This window comes from Pleurodeles waltl, chromosome 12 (assembly GCF_031143425.1).
Source record: "Pleurodeles waltl isolate 20211129_DDA chromosome 12, aPleWal1.hap1.20221129, whole genome shotgun sequence".
NCBI classification, from domain to species: Eukaryota; Metazoa; Chordata; class Amphibia; order Caudata; family Salamandridae; genus Pleurodeles; species Pleurodeles waltl.
Window position 1 is genome coordinate 434,780,968 of NC_090451.1, and position 13,838 is coordinate 434,794,805.

At 44.5% G+C, this 13,838-nt stretch overlaps 1 protein-coding gene across 2 annotated transcripts in view; it reads right to left on the bottom strand.

The window, feature by feature from the left end:
- Positions 1-13,838, bottom strand: part of UBA2 (ubiquitin like modifier activating enzyme 2) — a 121,963-nt gene that overhangs the window by 73,367 nt on the left and 34,758 nt on the right. For both annotated transcript variants that reach the window (XM_069216960.1, XM_069216962.1), the window contains exons 7-9: positions 10,383-10,450; positions 7,398-7,519; positions 5,960-6,059 (exon numbers count right to left, since the gene is read on the bottom strand). In XM_069216960.1, coding sequence (XP_069073061.1) covers positions 5,960-6,059; positions 7,398-7,519; positions 10,383-10,450 — 290 coding nt within the window. The remainder of the gene's footprint in view (positions 1-5,959; positions 6,060-7,397; positions 7,520-10,382; positions 10,451-13,838) is intronic.

Here is a 13,838-nt window from a genome sequence, read left to right on the forward strand (position 1 = left end):
TCCGACATGTGACCTCTATCTCTGAATGCACAGCAAATGGGACAAGATAAGAACAAGATATAAAGGCCTGTTTACAGAAATCCAGCACAAGTGGAAGACTTCAGTAAAAAGGTTTTGGGCAACGGAAAGGAAGAACGTAAGCCGGGCAGCTTAAAACAAATAGAGCCTGCAAATAGAAAGCAAGCAAATGTGAGTTACAAACCACAAAGCCAATGGTAAGCAATAGGTGGAATGCATTCCCAGGGAAGCCTTCCAAATGTCCCCAAGATGTATTTAGCAAACCAGACAGCTATGCGGAGTGGAAGGTTTCGACCCAAAAATGAGCCACTCACATCTGCGTTGCTTCCACTTATTCTTTTTAATTTTTTCAGTCATCAAGAGGCAGATAATATAGTAGAGGCCAAAGGTTTTGCTCAGAGGTGTGTGATTGGTACTATCAAATATCTGGGAAGCCGAACACCATGGTTGCACAGTCTTGATTAAAGCACATGCCTCTTTCCACCACCTCCATAATCCCCCGCACCTTTAACTCATTCTTTATTACTATTATTAATCTGAGCTTTCTTTCTTTGTCACTGTTTTTCTGTGTCTTTCATTTCCCCCTTTTGTTACTGTCCCTCTTGCTCGGCAGCAACTCAAATGTGCATGGGAAGGCCACCTTGGGAGATGTTGGTGTTAGGGTACATTGTATCCTCAGAAACATTCTCTAATGAAGCGGCTGTTATAAAGGCACACAAAGGAGTATCTTCTTGCCTCAATGGTCACTCGCACCAGCAGAAACACATCTCTCCGGGCAAGGACTTGTGATAAATATTATGTACCTACCTATGCTTCAGTTGTCCATGGTTATGAACTCTGAGTGACAAGCCATGATATCAAGCAGCATATCAGCACGATCCATGAGATGGAACAGTAGGGTAGCCTGGAGTCACTCACCGAAAATAATGCCAAAAAGGGCCAGTCCTGAAAAGTGCTTCCTGCAGGACCTGCATTCTCTGAAGATAGTCTTCTATAGCATTAAGGGCTATCAGGCAGGTCAGATAAGCATGGAGGCTGCGGTAGCACTCTTGCAAAGAAAGATCTGAGCACACTCACGAGTGTGCACAAGACAATATACTGTGAATCTAGGCCCTGGAAGCAGGAAATAGAAACAGAATAATCTTCCTTCATGTATCTAAGAAGTGGGAAAAACACCCCTACAGTATGAAGCAAAGGAGGGGGTGGAGTAGCACTATACACAACTAGAAATATTTATGAAGCAATATCCAGGATGAACTGGGTGGTCCAAGTAACAACGTGTACAGAGCACTATCCCTGGGTTTCACTAATGACACCATTGTGACTACTCGGCAGCCACATAGCACAAGTGGTACAACCAGCAAACCAACAAACTAACTTTAGTAAAGTAGCAGACCGCGACCCATCTAAAATATGCGTAAAACGCACCCCAAAGATGGCAATCAGGGTTATCTTTTATATTAGGACACACAAGACTGATTGGTACATGCTGTAAAGCACTATACTTGGCTTCAGTAGAAAAACGAAGCTATGGGTGCAAACGTTTCATGAATTGTAACCCCTTGGTTTCTGCTTAATATCTCATTACAGACAGGACATAACCATATTTAATCTACATTTGTGCTGTCTCCAAACAAAATAAACACAACCTCAAATGAGTTTGGGCCTTGAGCATTTTAAACATAGTAGGGCCACCGCTAGGTTGTTGGGGGATCATCACAGGATAATGACAGTAGCATTCCACCTTCTGTCCCTTTCGTGGCTAAGATAGGGCTATCAACCACTTCCTTTCCCCCCTACCCACCGCGGCCAGCACGCACCACAGTACTTTCTTGACTGCGGACACTGCTCCCAAAAGCCTTGTGGGAGCCAGAGCCAAAGTTTGGCCCAATCGGTCCCCCACATCAACTGCATCCTCAAAGCCTCTTAGGTTTGCTCTCATACCATCATGGGCACCCGGATGGTGGCAGGATTCGGTGCAACTCGTCCCAAATCACTTCGGACAAATGACTGCTTTAGACTGTCCAGTGGGACTATGCCTTACTTTTCCAAAGGATCACGCCACCTTTACCACTGTCCATCGATCAGCTGAGGGAGGACCACCCTTCTCTCTTGCGACGGGTAGCACTGTCTCTTCTGGCCAAAGAAGCTACTGAGAGGCTGCCAGCATCAGAAGTAGGTTGTGGTTGCTATTCCCATTACTCTCTGGTGCCGAAAAAGTATGGAGGCCTCCATCCCTTCCTCCACCCAGGTCCTCTCAACTACTTCCTGAAAAGGAAAAATTCAAGAGCTCAAATTGGCTCAGGTACTGTTGGCCCTCGATCCCAGAAACTGGATAGTAGCACTGAACTTGCAGGACGCCTACCTCCATATCCCCATCCTGCCTGCCAACAGGTGTTACCGGAGGTTCATGGCAGGCCAAGAGCATTATCAGTTTGCTGTGCTTCCCTTTGGCCTTACCAGCACCCCTCAGTATTCAGCAAAGTGAAAGCGGTGTTTGCAGCACATCTGTGGAGGTCTGCAGGTTACAGTCTTTCGCAGACTAGCTGTTGAATGTGAGATCGTCCCAGGCAGTTGTCTCCCAACTCCAGAAGAGGGCAGACCTCCTACTTTCTCTGGTGTTCACTATCTACCAGCCTGTCACACATGACTCCCTCTCAGACGTCCCCTTTTATCAGAGCTATTCCGGATACAGTGCTGCAGTTTTGGGCTTCTCCTACGGAACAGCAAGTCCAGGATATTTGGGCTAATGTTTCAGCCTCTACCCTGGATTTTGGCAAGACTCACTCTGAGGCTGCTGGGTCCCATGACCTCCTGTAGCCTGCTAGTAAAACATGCCCATTGGCATATGCAGGCTCTGAAGTAGAATTTGAAATCCCAGCATCAGTAGAATCTCTCTGACCTAGTCCAGATACCACAGGAAACTGCAAAAGATCTGCAGTGGTGTCTGTGACTGAGTCAGCAGCTGACCTCTCTCCCCCCTCCCTACCCAGAATTTACTGTAGTAACAGATGGTTTTTGCTCCTGGTTTGGGGCGGCCAACTGGGAGAGGTAGAGACCAGAGGTCTCCGGTGCCCTGCAGAATTTCAGATCTACATCATCCTTTTGGACGAGACTTTCACTGGACACTGAAAGCCTTTTTTCCTCCCATTAAGGGAAGGCTGGCTCAAGCATTCACGGACAACACCACTGACATGTGGTATTGCAACAAACACAGCACAGTAGGGTTTTGGACCCTGTGTGAAGAGGCCTTGAGTCTCCGGACATGGCTGGAACTTCAGTGCATTTTGAGGAGCGTTCAACATCAGGCAAGCTCTCTGAACACCAGAGAGATGAACTCAAGGTCTGTTCTGAGATTGGGGAGAACCTTGGTGAGATCTATTGGCTACAGCAAAGGACGTGCAACATCAGCACTTCTGCACTCTGGAGTTTCCGAGGCAGCTCTTGCCCAGAGATGTACTTCATCTGAGGTGGACCTCATGACGCTTGTATGCCTTTCTACAAAACCACTCCTCTCCAGAGTTCAAGAAGGAACGAATCAAAGTCATCTTAGTGGTTTCAGATCGGCAAGGATAGCCTGGCATCCTGAACTCATGAGCATCTGTCCTCCTGTTGCAGGAACAGGGCAGAGTCTTGCACCTGAACCTGCACCCTCCACTTCTACATGCATGAAAATTGAGCTGCAACAGTTTAGGGTATTTGATTTAACAGCCCCCCTCACACACACACACAACTATGTGATGTCAGCCAGGCTTCCCTCCATGAAAACAATTTACGCGTGTTGATGGAACAAATCTGTGGCTTGGTGTGCTGCCAAACGGGTTTATCCTCTGCCTGCACCTTTGTATGAAGTCCTTTTGTTTGCCTTATCCCTTGCCCGGCAAGACCTTGCTTTGGGAACAGGTAAAGGGTAGCTTTCTGCCATTTCAGCTTTCCTGCAGTTGCCTAATCAACCCTCCCTGTTCAAGCCACCTATTGTTACTCCTTTCCTGAAAAGTTTACAACACATTTGCCCCTACACTTTTCATCATGCCCCAATGGGACCTACATTTAGTTCTCACCTTCCTCCTGTGCTCACCTTTTCAGCCTTTAAATTGCTGTTCTCCGAGACTGCCTACCACCAAAACAGACTTCTTTGTGGTTATAACATCTACATGCACTTTCGGTTTATCCCCATCCCTTACACAACCTTGTTCCCAGATAAGTTGGTCCTTCGGAACCATTCCTCCTCCTTGTCAAAGGTGGTCACACCTTTTCACATTGGACAGAACATCACACTGCCTACTTTCTTTTCCCCAATTCATCCTATCAAGGAAGATGTGAGACTCCAGCACTTGTGATCCAAAAGGAGCATTGTTGTTCTACATCGACATTACAAAAGATTTCGGAGTAGACGATCAACTCTTGGCTGGATTTGTGGATGTAAAGAAAGGAAATGCAGTCCATAGAAAAACCATCTCCATATGGATTGTGCTCTGTTTCAAAATCTGCTACGTATGGCAAAAACACAACCTCTGAGGGCTTGAGAGCTTATTCCAACCGAAAAAAAGCTGCGACCAGGGCACTAGGTGGAGGAGTTCCAGTTACAGACACCTGTCATGCAGCTAAATAGGCATTGCTGCACAAGTATGTCTAAGGAGTAATGTTTGGCAGTCAGGTCCAGCGCGATAGGCATTTTGCCAGTTCATCCTGCTGGAATATTTTAGTGTTAACAGTTTGCAGACCCAACTTCAGAGAGAGGCTGCTTTGGTATCTATTCTAAGGTAAAGAATCTGTGGTCTAGAAGTCTCTATCAGATGAACAAGTTACATACCTCCAGTAACAGCTTATCTGGTAGAGACTACTTAGCTGCAAATTCCTTACCAACCATCCCATCCTCCTCGCTCTGGGAACGCTATTCTCACATCACAGACATCCTTCTGGACCTTACCTTGGCACTGATTATTCCACCTCAGCTTGGCTCTGTGCTTCTGGTGCGGAAAAACAGCCATGAACTGAGTTCAAACCCCATGGGTAGCGCCCATATAGGCACCACAAGTCACCTCCGGCGTGGACAACGCCACGCACAGCTGAGTAGCGATCTCACATACTGGTGCACAAGAGGACGGCTCAAAACGTTACACATCCAGTCTGCCGCCTGGGGAAGATTCTAAGGTAAAGAATCTGCAGCTAGATAGAGTCGCTATCAGAAACCGAAGTAGGCTCATTTTCAGGTGGCTTTGAAACGCAGCCAGAAAATTAAATGCTGTTATTCACCCTGGAGGTCAGCGAATGGATGAAGTGTGCTGATCAACTGACCATGCTTATGCTGTGTGTGTGTCTTAGAAGCAAAATGTGAATGACACTTGACAGACCACTTGATGAAAAGGGATCAGTGAAACCCCTGTAGATAAGTATACATGTATTTTTTATTGGAAAGCATGAGTCTGGTGAAACTGCTAAAGGTGTCTCTTGGCCACAACTAAAAACGCAAAACTACTTTAACAGAAAAACGGCCATTTTCTCCAATAGTTACGGTGATTCTTCATAAAAGCCCTCTGTGCTAGGAAAAAACACAGATTAGTCTCACACCTTGGATGGAAAGTAAACACCTTTTGATTCTTCTGATGCTGCCAGTTATGGACTCCTAAAAACTCCCAATTAAACAGCTCAACTGGCCCAGGCACATTGCCATGCTGAGCTGTTCATTAGACTCATATCTATGTTAACTGGTCAAATACTGACAACTTTCACTTTTTATTTTTAGTGTAATCACGGATGAATGTCGTCTTGCTTGTTCGATATATCAGGTAAATTGAAAAAATGGTTAAATCTAGTGTCCACTACACTAAAGTCAGAGCACACTCGTTTGTGTACATAAAGGGATCTGTGCATTTGAACATTAATTAGGTACAGCACCTGTGTTCATGTATAGTCAATTTAAGATATGCCAAAAAATTACCATTTTTCTGTAACTCTGTGTAATCCAGAGGAGTGGGCGGTGTCCGCTTCTTCCACAGCTTGTCCATCATCAGAAGATATCGGATGTCATCTTTAAAAAGCTAAAACAAAGATCCATTTGAGACTGAATACTCAGACTGATTTAATTCACTATACAACTCATTTTATAAAAATAAGTGGGGCACATTGCTGACTTTTTTTGCAGCATAATTGCACAAACGGCCAAGAGACCTTTGATCCACACGGCTAATTATTTGAAACTCGACTTCTGCACCACACTAGGGGAGCAAAGGAAGTGTAGTGAATGAGAAGACGAGAGGAAATAAATGAAATATAAAGTGCTCTGGTTAGCTGGGACATCCATCTAGGCATTAGCAACGGAGGAAACATATGGGAATGAACGGGGTGGGGGCATGCGGGTAGCCAAGGCTAATGTTGCCAAAGTTATGCCTATGTTAAATTGACATGGCAATGTGGAAAGTGGGTCGAATATAAGAAAACAGGGACAGCAATTTTCAGTCAACAACGCAAAACATTCACAGCAAACTGGCATATTTTATATAAGCAATGGAAAAGTAGTACGGTTAGGCAGATCCACAAAGAGGGAATATTAATAAGGAGCGCAATAACTGCCACTCAAAGATGCAACTTCGATTATACAAGAAATACTCAGTATTAAGAAACACAATATTTGGAGGCAAAATCCTGACAAATGATATCAATTTGATTTTATTTTCGGATACGTACACCCAGATTAGCAGAAACAATATTATGTATTACATCTATTGGTAAGGTTAGATTAGAAAAGATTATGATTTTAGACTGGTATTTATTCCAGGTAGGGCTGCAACACAATAGTTTAGGGTACCGCGTGAAGCTTGGTTTGATATGGTCAGCCGTGCACCCAGCATTTCTGTCAGGTATACAATTTCTGTACTGGCACATGCACATAGGCACATGCATTGTTCGCTGCTGCAGGGAAGTGTCCCAGTTGACTATTGTTGCCAACTAGGACACCCAGAAACTAATAACAACTGAAAAAAAGTACTGAATTACTCTCCAGAACTGGATTTTAGCAAATTAATTTTTAAATTGTGGTGGAGCACGTGAAACTCCTCACCTGGTGGGATGCAAAGGCCACTAATTACCACAGTAACTGATATAGAAAATGTGGCCAGCTGTCACTGCAAACGAAGTTCACACGCTGGCTCCAAGGTGGGTATTTGCTGTATAGAAAGGTGCTCAGATTGACAGTGTCTTTTCCTGAAGCCCCCGATGGCACTCGCCGCCTCCGGTCGAAAGAGACAGATGGTTTGTCTCATCTGTGCATACTAATAAGTGATCAGCAAGTAGATGACACCGCTGTAGGTTGCTTTACATTTACATTGCTAGTTTTCATGATTTTCTATAAAGCACAACAAATTGATAAAAGCACTCACCTTGGTGAAGAGTTTTATGGGATCATATCCTGTTGATTTTGCCCACTGCTTCGTTGAAACGCGTTTGATGTCGCCGTCCTCATTTGAAGCATTTGCTTGCACTGCCGCGTCTGCTGCCTCCCCTGAACACAAAACGGAACAGTCACACCGCTCACTTTAAGCAAGATTCTCAACAGGAGCGCTTTCGCTTAAAACAACCCAACTACGCCATGCAGGCGTAGCAGCAAAATGGTTAACAGGCTTTTACAGCCAAATGTTATAGAATGTGTCCTTAATCACCTGAACGATGACAAAATTATGTACTTGACGTGAGTGTTTGCAGCTCGGTCCTGGCTACAGATTTTCCAAGCACTGAGTGTATGGATCATTAAACTGTCGATAAAGTTCTGGATGAAAACAAACAGCGAATAGAATCCCTGATTCAGTCTCTCTGTCCATCACTTCTCATGAAAATATTGGGCGTGAGATATGTGAAATATTTAATTAAAGTCTAGCTGCAGAAAAAGGTATAACAATGTTTTTTCTGCCGCAAGGACCAGTTATGAATCCATATTGTTTGCATAAGTGGCATAAAAGCCAAGAGTTTCACATTAGTATACTGAAAAGGCATGAATGAAGCAACAAGGAACAGACCTTCGACAGGGGTGCGCTGCCCCTCAAGATCTTGCTTCTTCTCGAAAGGCAACTTCATTGTTAACAGTGTTACTTAAAGGAGAATCCTTCATTAATTACAGACCAAAGGAAAGTTTATTCCACTACAAAGTTACCCATACCTAGAATGCTCGTCCAGTTACTGTCTGCTGCCTATACCTGGGAGCGTGCAAGCATAACAAGGGGAGCTTCCAGGCTCTACAGTAGGACAGTCATTTCGATAAAAGGAGCAGTGACAGGAGTCCCTTGATTGGTCTGTGTAGCAGCACTGAGCCGCCAAGATTTTACAGGGGCCACACACGGGCACTGCAATGGGCTCGGGTCTCAAAGTTCTCAAATACCCAAAGGAGACCAGGAAGAAGAAGGGCCTGAGAAGGCGTCAGTCCCGCAGTTATTAGTCTGAGACAGCAGCAAAAGATGACAGGACTGCGTCAGCTCCGATTCTTACAGCCGTTCTGAAGAACCGCGTGGAGCCGTCTCACAACATGGCAGTCACAATATGGGAAACAAATCTGTTCACAAAAGCTCAGAGGGACACCTGTGGCCCGACTAAAGAAATGGGGGGTGGGGAAGGCATGTGGAAAGAATAGAAACTGCAGCTAAATGGACTTCAAAATAGGTTGGTTCGGATGCTAGAGACTGTGGCAGAGCAAGAGCCCTTTGCTCCCGGATAGAGCTGCCTCGCGCCGTGGCATAGCAGCATCTCCGATCTGCACATTATCCGTCTTCTTGAAAACGGCCTGAACGCGGCTGTAAAACGCTCACATTTCCGAGACATTTAAGGGCTTTTATGAAGGAGCGGGTCAAGGACCCAGGGATGTGTAAAACAAGTCCACATATTCACGTCCTTTTATCCCTGTAAGGTGCAAGTAAAGGCCAATGTGCTGAGTAGCGTGGAAGACTGGAAGGTTGGAAACTAAATGTGATAGATTGGGAACACACAAAAGGGTAAGTGACGACATGTCCAACAGTGCCCTGGGAGGGAGCAGAATTCCAAGCACGTGCTGGAACTGAATACTGGGCACGAAGCAGAAGAGGTTGGCAAGATGATGAAAGGAGCATGAAGGGAGCAACGTCAATATGGCAGAGCCAGATACTTCATTGCCTATCTGGCACACTGTGCCAGAAGGGAAAGATGGAAGTTACTTAGACAGTTTTAAAAATACTCTCAACAGGGAAGGGCTGTTTTGGAAAGCAAGTCTTCAGACTGTGGATAGCAACCGAGGTGCAGCTCTCTGCCTCTGGGAAAACTTAATCTGCGGAGAACAAGATTGACCAATTGTCATCCCAGATAAACTTACAAATCACAGGGCCCGACAGATCTTTTAACATCAGAATGGCCACTCCAGTAAGCAAGAAGGCAGATAGTTTCAAACTCTTATGTTAGACAGACCACTGCTCAAGGATCCAGCAGGTGACACTGACTTGTGAACAGACACACACACACACACCAAGACAAATTATGCATATATGCCCGAACATATGTTACACACCAATACAGCAAGGTCTTGCAGAGCAGTACAGGGGAACTTGTTGGGGTCAGGATGGAGGGTTACTATAAGTTTAAAGGATATCTTGTGTATCTAAGGAGAGGTGCTCTTATGTGGAAACCATTTGAGCAGAGTATGTTTCAGTCATGGAAAAATAATTCACAGCAAGGAAAATCAGGACGTGAACTGCCAATGCACCTTTAATACCCACTAAATGCTGATTTCAAGACATGTCCTTCCAGCCAACATCCAAGACGAGGACCAATTTTTTGACAGATGTAAGATTAAATCAGTGCTTAATTTGTGCTTGTTGTTTCCGGTTCTGAGTACAGGCACTTATTTTTGTGGGCCGGGACTTATTTTTCTGCCTCAAGCATTTACGGCGAGCAAAAGACACATAAGGGAAAGACGAAGGAATAGAAAAACAAAAAACGTCACAATGGGAGAAAGCAGAAAGCTGCAAGAGTGAGCTGAAGGGGCATGGAGTGGCTTTAAGTGGATTGAAGATGGCTTCAGGATTAAGCTGCCTCAGTATCCGTGCTCGCACATTTAATTGCAGCAGAGGCGTGTTTAAGAGGAGGGCTTTGGGCACTGGCACGTTTTTATTTTCAAATTAAGCACTGGATGAAATGCATGAAAGCTATGGTTTGAAGTATAAAATGTAGTCATGGGAGACCATGGCAAAACATAATTGTGAAAAGGAAAAAAAACAATCCTCAGCAAGAACAGTTCCAAAAGGAGATGAAAAGCAACAGTAATCAAGTTGCAGAATTAGTTATAATTTGCTGGCAATCAGAACCCACACACATTTTAGAGAGACAAAGTTTCAATGAGAATCACTTACATGAGGCTTCAGGGTCAGCCGTGTCAGGAGATACTTCTTGATCAGCATCTTCTTCCCCAAACAACTGACTAAAAGGTATAATTATGGGCAATTAATTAAGGCTGTGAGGTGGTCCATTTTTAAGAAACTGTTCATCAATGCACTATAAATACTGCACGCAGGCTGGTGGACTTTAATCATGATCTTGTTGGGAAAACAAGAAACTATGACAGACACTATTTTATAGGTTTTTGTCCCAAAAGGATGGCAAAATGTCACGACAACAAATGTAGACGGTGCCACCAAGAATAAGAAACCCATACTGCATGTTATCTGCATTTGGCCTGCACTTCTTTCTGATCGAAAGCTCCTGCTACATCCGTCTGGGTGTGCGCAGCTGCAGACAAGCAGTAACTAAGTGCCACAAAGGGAATAACACTAGACTCAACGCCCAAATGAATAATTTTTCACCTTAGCAGCAAAAAAACCTCCAAAGCCAGCTCCTGCAACAAACCCAAAAACTTGGGGTGCACAGATGCAGTAACTTAGACATGGAACGCCGCAAAGGATTAAAAGAAGCTTGAACAGTCGGCCGCTTTGGGAGCTCTTGTCCTGCTCTGCGGCTAGACGCTGACAGCGTCCTAGAGAAATGGCGCACTGCTGTGAGACGTACTGCGAGCTAAAATGATTCTACCGGCCTCCACGAGCTTGTGGAGCAAGCGATGAGCCGTGCTGGGAATCGTTATACCTACCTGACAGGCTACGAGTGGAAGGCGGGCTTGTAACCTGCTTGCAGCGTTTTTGCCTCCCCTTCTCTGCACGGATTTCGTCCTTTTTCTGCTTTTTGGCCTGGCTTGGCCTCCGCCCTATTGAGCTGGTGGTGGGCTTAAACATGTGCGGCAGATTGTGGGTGATTGAATAATCTTGGAGTTAATGCGCAATCGCCCTGCAGCAACTGGTTTGAGCTCATAAACAAGAGCAGGAAGGCCAAAAAGCAAAGGAGGGGTTGGGGGGGGGGGGGGGGCGCAGGAGTATAGATTCCATACAGACGTCATTTTTCTACCTTAAGCACCCCCACACTACCAGCGAGTGTAGCATTAGGCTTCTCACTGGGTAGATGTATGCTTAGGATTGACATGGAAGCCGATTGCACTGGTCCGACTTCCAAAGCAACGCCTGAAGAAGCTGAGGGTGCTGCAAGGTGAGTGGCGCTTGTCGCTATGATGAAGAGGATTTCAAATGATTTACAGTTTAAGGTGTGCTTCAGCCAAAACTATACGCAATTCAAAGTGTAAAGTTTGATTGTACAAGATAAGGCCCCAGGACAAAGACTGCTGCACAGACTGTTTCACCCTCTGCCTCTATGGCGTCCGCCCCTCGAACAACTTTTTAATCCTCCGGGCCACGACACAACACAATGAGAACACAATGAAGGTGTAGTAGGTGGCCAGGGAGGGGAAGCTTGTCTAGGAACTTAGAGGAATCTACTGGCTTGTCATAGAATTTTCTCCCCTTTGTAAAATGCTCCTAGTCAAAGGTTGAGCCTGGGTCAAGCAGCAGACAGGAAGGTAGAAAGGTGGTGGGGAAGAGTATGTTATTTCCCCCTTAGGAACTATGTGCCACCAGACTTATCCATAATTCGTTGTAGCCAGGCCTAAAGAACCTGGAAAAATAAGCAAAGTCATTGAAAATACATCAGGAAGTAGGCAGGCCAGGCGTAATTCAGTGTCTATTATACATAATTCTTTGTCCAGCACCCATTGTAGCTCAGACTCTTGTCACTTCTTGTATGGTACTGACAGCACTTCCCTCTGTTCCATCGGGTTGGGACAGATCACCAGAAAGTCTTTAGTGAGGCTGTACCCGCATCCCTGGAATTAGGTTACCTTCAGCCAGGTTCTCAAACCAGTGAATGAGGAGGAAAGGATGAATGGTGCACCTCTCCAACGGAGGCTTTGCTTCATCAATTATTGGGGGAGCTCAGCACTATGAAATTATCTCAAGAGAAAGCAAATTGGAGGACCGTAGCACAGTAAAATCGTATATGCAACAATATGCAGCAGCTGAATACCCTCATTATGGTGGCAGAGCAACGGGTGTCACATCTAGAAGACGGAGGGACCCACTTGGAAACCTCAGTTGCTAAATTTCAATCAGAACTAATTGATTTACAGATTCAGATTGATGATGCTGAAAATTGATAACACCGTCAGGTATGTGTAATTCCTATCGCCCGACGCCCAGGACATATTGCTTGGGGTCAAGGGCAACAAGGGTTCATGTTTATTTTGTCCTTGGGACAAGTAGGAATATCCCCCTGCAGCACAAACACTTTGCTGCCAATTTACAGGTAAGGGAACTGTTTGCAGTTGAGGTAATATGTGTGTTCTTATGTTAATGCTGTTCAAACTTGTATTTATGGTTCATTAGTAGGGCGAGCACTGTAAATAAACGTTTTAATGTTGGACTGCACTACTGACAGTGGTTCCAGTAAAAAAAAAAAAAAAGAAAAAGGGTACACACGTTTGAAGAGTTTTACACTATGAGGCTACGTATAATGCTCCCAGAATGCTCTCTGATTAGATGCAAATGTTTGCAGAAGCTTGTAAGCAAGAAGGATGATTCTTTGCTTTCAAAATAAAATGGTCAGAAAAAATGCAAGTAGAAAAAAAACATTGCTACTATGACATTTTAGGTGCTATTTCTTTGAAGCGTCATTTAGTAAAATGCTAGTTCTTCCAAAAAATATCCCTAATAGAAAACAAGTGTAACCATTTTCAAAAAGATTATGGGAAGCATATAAATAAACAAGCACTGGCAAAGCCAACCGATCTGCCATTTATTGTGAGTCTTTTAGGGGGCCTCCATTATCTTTTCAGGGGTGCCACCTCCAGTTTTTTCCCTCCACTGATTGCCACATTATTTCCTGCCACTGAACAAAACTACTTTGTGTGCCAATATGCTCTTTATGGAAGAGCTGAATGTGATCACTCAAAGCCAGCCAGAGATAGAGAGAGAAATACAAGTTTAATAAAAACAAATGCCTTTGTTAATGCCAGACCTAATTAGAGACCCAATTCTTAAAGTCACAAAAATGCACCTATGATATATATCTTTGAATTAGTGGCTTTCACGAATTCACAAGAACTTACAGAAGTGGACCAGATAATTGTACTCCTAGAAAATATTTGTAAACTGTGTTTTTGCACGAGCAAACATGCATGTGTAGATTTGCTCATCTAAAAATCTGTTGAGTGTTGACAAGTTCACTCTCCCTCCAACCACCTTTTTCCCAACCCTGTAAGAACTGCTACTTCTGCTGCTGTCAGGAGTAAATTTCCAATCTTTCTCATGGGAAAATATTAGTGAAGAGCTGGTGAAAATCTGTAAAACATGCAAGTTAGTAGGTTTGCAGACTCAAAGGCATTCCAGCTCTGGAACCGTTTCTTACTGCTTCCTCCAGCCCCAGTATGTAGA